The 4,468-nt window shown below is 37.5% G+C and overlaps 1 protein-coding gene across 1 annotated transcript in view; it reads right to left on the bottom strand.

The window, feature by feature from the left end:
- The window catches only part of FMR1NB (FMR1 neighbor), a 31,706-nt gene that overhangs the window by 2,267 nt on the left and 24,971 nt on the right, over positions 1 to 4,468 (bottom strand). Inside the window, exon 4 of the mRNA XM_077756046.1 lies at positions 56 to 193. Within this exon, the coding sequence (XP_077612172.1) occupies positions 70 to 193 (124 nt within the window). The 3' untranslated portion in view covers positions 56 to 69. The remainder of the gene's footprint in view (positions 1 to 55; positions 194 to 4,468) is intronic.

The following is a 4,468-nucleotide window of genomic DNA, read 5'->3' as shown; positions in this document are numbered from 1 at the left end:
AGGAAACAAGAATCAAATATTACATACTTCAATTTTATATCCTACTGCCAATTACCTTTGTTCCACCACCTAATCTTTCCTATCTTCTGCTGCTGTCCCTGATACCTCAGCATTCTTCTTTCGCTTCTTTCTTTGTTTCTTCAAACCCTTTATAATTCTGTTGACTCTCCTTTGTAAAGGATTGGCCCATTTGCTGTAAAATTAGAAGTTCAAAGTGAAAGCTTATTTCTCAACACTGATAGAACAATAACAATGGTGGGTTATAAAAGAAAATAATGATGGGGTACAAGGAAAAGGCTAGTTACCTACATAACTCTTTTTACACATTCCCACCTGACTATTTTTAACAAATAGGATAGAAAACATGTACCTGGCTCACTCATATTTATCACTGTAACCGTTACTATTACTCTGTATAGTGTCATTTTGATCCTCCACAACAGGAATGCTGTCCTACTTCCCTCTGCTGGCATCAATGTTACTCACCCTTCAAGATCCAGCTTATATGATATTTGCCTAGGTAGCCTTCCCTTTATTCCTAGCCTATAGGGATTCTCCCCTCCTATGAACTTCAAAACTAAAGAGTAATAGTTCATATTATATTATCTTCTACAATTTTACAAGTTTGCACTTTCACTCATTATTGCGATCATTTGGAATTCAATCTTGTACTTCATTAAATTTGTGTGAACAGTCAGGGCTGGGGATGCCAGAGAGCCTATCACAGGCTAAGAACTTGGCCAGGTGCTTAACATACTTGATATCATTTAACCCTCACAACAATCCTATAAGATGTATATTGTGTTTCCTGTTCTCCAAACAATTAGGCTGGGGCTTAGAAAAGTAAAATAACTCACCCAAGGACACACATAGACAGTAAATGGAGATGCTAGCATTTGAACTAAGGTCTGTTTGACTCTAAAATGCAGACTCTTTCCATTAGACCACACTGAAGCATTAGCAGATAATGACTTACAACAACAAGTGTGATAGACTTCCCATGTCCCAAGACCTGTGTATAAGCACTTCATGTGCAGAATCTTATTTAATCTTCATGATGACCTGATGTGGTATTTTCATTTTTCAGGTGGGGAAACTGAGGCACTGAGAAGGAAAGTAACTTGCCTTACATCACCAGACTACTCATTGTGGTGCCAGGATTCAAATCCAAACCTGCCTAAATCTAAAAAGCAATCTCTCACTCACTATGCAAACCTGTCCCTTTCCCCCCTCAGAGCTTGGAAATAACTTCAGGCTAGAGCTTTACCTTGTAACTTTATATACCTCAGAGAACCTGGTACCCAATGAGGGTTCAGGAAATGTTAGTGGATATTTATGTTTATAAGAGCTTTCACTTTCTTTTTTTTAAGATTTTATTTTTAAGTAATTTCTACGCCCAATGTGAGGCATGAACTTAAAACTGCACAATCAAGAGGTGCATGTTCTATTGACTGAGCCAGCCAGGTGTCCCAAGAGCTTTCACTTTCTAAAGACCTAAGCACAAGCCAAGGAGAAAAACTAGAAAATGCTTAAAGCAAAGATATGGATGGAAACCCAAAAGAGAAAGAAAGATTTGCATATGATATTATCAAGAGGGAATGACAGATACACAGTCCTATCCTCAGCTCAAAGCTAGGTAGTGTACAGAAGAGGACCCCTGGCTCCAGACAGTGCTACTTAGCTATACAGAGCAACCAGGTTCTTACTTAGCATGTGGGGCCCAGAGATTGATAAGGCTGCCTTTGAAATGATGACTTTGAAGGTAATATTCACTTTTCTCCCCTCAAACTGCATTATTAGGTTGTCACTGAGCTCCACTAGGTAAGATAGATATGAAGCAAATAAATACTTTTTCCTCAATTAATCATAAAAAAATCTCCAGGCATAAATGAAATAGTGGGTGAAGGCCAAAAATACATTTATGATTTACCTATGGCCTCTCTGTTGAGCTATTAACTTCAGTATCAAAAAAATATGATAATCAAAAAAATGAAACTACGTAGTTCTCAGTCTCTTGGGGACAGATGCGTTTCAGAATGCAGAATATCTGGGGTTTTACAAAGGCAATATGACATGATATACTGAATATTACATGACACTCCCATGAAGTCTGCGGCAACATCTCATGATCAAACACAGTAATATTTCTACAACAAAATATATGAATATTCATTTTAAGCATTAAATAAGAACTAGAAAATGTCTCAGGTCAGGTCATCTCAGGTTTTTCTGCCAAAAGAGTCAGGAANACAAAGCAAAATTCAACTTGATCTTATTATTTCAAAATGTACTGCACTGGTTTTAGGTTCAGCCTTCTAACATTCATTACTGAAATCCAAAGTTAGATAGTCTACCCAATTTCTAATGAGAATCCCCAAGGGGAAAAGTAGGGGTGAAATGATTAGTCCAAAGTCCTAGAGGTGATTTTCTCCTTTTTATATAAAATGTCATATTGCGGCCAGCTTACTCACACTTGAATTGTACAGATCAATTTATCTCATATGAATTCCCTCATTAACATACTTGCTCATTTATGAAATAAACACCATTCTAAATACTAGAGACATAAAGATGAATAATATGTGGGTCCTGCCCTCAAGGAGCTTAAAAGTTAGAATTAAAGAGAGATATATAAGCTGATAATTATATCACATTTAGATATTCCAAACAGAGATAAGTAGAGATTGGTAGAAAAAAGACTGACCCAGTGTGGGGCAGAGGTTTAGGGTAAGCTTCCTAGAGGAGGTGTACTCTAAGCTTAGACCTGCATCCAGAGTGCGGTGAGTCAGATAAAGAAGAGTGGAGATGGGAAGATGTATAAGAGCATTTCAATCAGTGGGTGGTACACTGTGTGAAAATATCAGAGTGGTGAAGAAGCATGTTCTTTGTAAACATCAAGTAGAGTGGTGTGGCTGGAAACACTAAGTGGGGTCACTGGGAATTTCTTGTGATACAGATCTATAGTTGTGAGATTTTCTCAAAGAATTCCTAGGAACCTAGATCTAGGAACAGAGAAATGGTGTGGATTCAATTTTAATGAAACAAAGGAGCTGGAAAGAATGGATTCATGTATCAGACAATAGGATATAGGTTGGATAAAAGAAATCAGATGATGCTAAAAGAGAGAAAACCAGGGGAAAATAGAGAATTAAAGAACCTGGATGTCTCAATGAGAACAAGTGTAACAAGGGTAAAAGAAAAAAAAAATAGCCCAGAAGACAAGGCATTTATGGTCAAAGAGTAGTTTGAGATTTGAAGTGTAAAATTTCAGACACTCAGAGGTTCAATTTTAATTTTTTTAAAAATTTACCCATTTTGAGAGAGAGTGTGTGTCAGAAAGAGCAGAGAAAGAGGAAGAGAGAATTAAAAGCAAGCTCCACACTGTCAGTGTAAGGAGATCAATGTGGAGCTCAAACCCAAGAACTCATGAGATCATGGCCTGAACCAAAATCGAGAGTCAGATGCTTAACCGACTGAGCCACCCAGGCCCCCCTCAGAGGTTCAATTTTTTTTGAGTGACAAGATTCAGGATATGGGCATGAAAGTGGCTGGCCAATACAGAATACTGGAAAGATTCCTCAGAATTGAGTACATCAGAGAACTCTGAAGCTATAGGCTTAGATGGCTCATAACATGCACAGAGAGGCTGCCCATGGAGATGATCAGATGGAGAAGAATACAACACCTAGCAAGTGCCCAGACCAAAGTAGGAGCTCAATAAATATTTGCAGAAAGAATGAATGTAAAAAGGATTGAAGTGGAGAGTCTAGTGTAGTTCTAAAGGGACTACATATCAGATTCATTTGGGGTGCTTTAGAAGATACAAATTGCAGGTCCAAATCCCATACTTACTAAATCATATTCTCTTGAGTACAGCCTGTGAATCTGTATTATTAAATATTCCCAAGGTTAGTTCCATAGAACCCATCTACAGACTAGAATATGATAAATACTGATCTAATGGGTTGGTTTTTCCATGTTTCTAAACAAACTATAATTCATTAATATAAATATGAATTCTTTAAGACAGTTAAAAAACATAACATCAATACTACAGACAAAAAAATTTATCAATTTATCATTTGAAACATCAAAAGATAGAAAATCCACCAAAATGACTGGCTAGATTCCTCCAATCATTATTTACTAAATTGCCTACCACACAGTCTTAGAGACCTCTGGTTCTCAGACCTGAGTATACATGAGAATAACTTGTTGGGCTTGTTAAAACACAAATTTCGGGGCTTTAACCCTGGAGTTCTGATTCAGTAGGTCCAGTGTAGGGCCTGAGAACATGTATTTCTGACATGCTCCCAGGGGGTGATGGTGAGACTATCAGACCCCATTTGGAGACCCACAGCTCTAGACTCAAAGCTTAGCCCCTTGTCCCCACAGAAGTTACAATTTAGCCAGAGAAAAAAAGCTAATAACAGGAAACAAAGGATAATTATGTATTAAAATATGTAGT

Source organism: Crocuta crocuta, unplaced genomic scaffold (assembly GCF_008692635.1).
Source record: "Crocuta crocuta isolate KB4526 unplaced genomic scaffold, BGI_CrCroc_1.0 scaffold695, whole genome shotgun sequence".
In the NCBI taxonomy this organism is placed as follows: Eukaryota; Metazoa; Chordata; class Mammalia; order Carnivora; family Hyaenidae; genus Crocuta; species Crocuta crocuta.
This window is presented reverse-complemented; position numbering and strand designations above follow the sequence as displayed.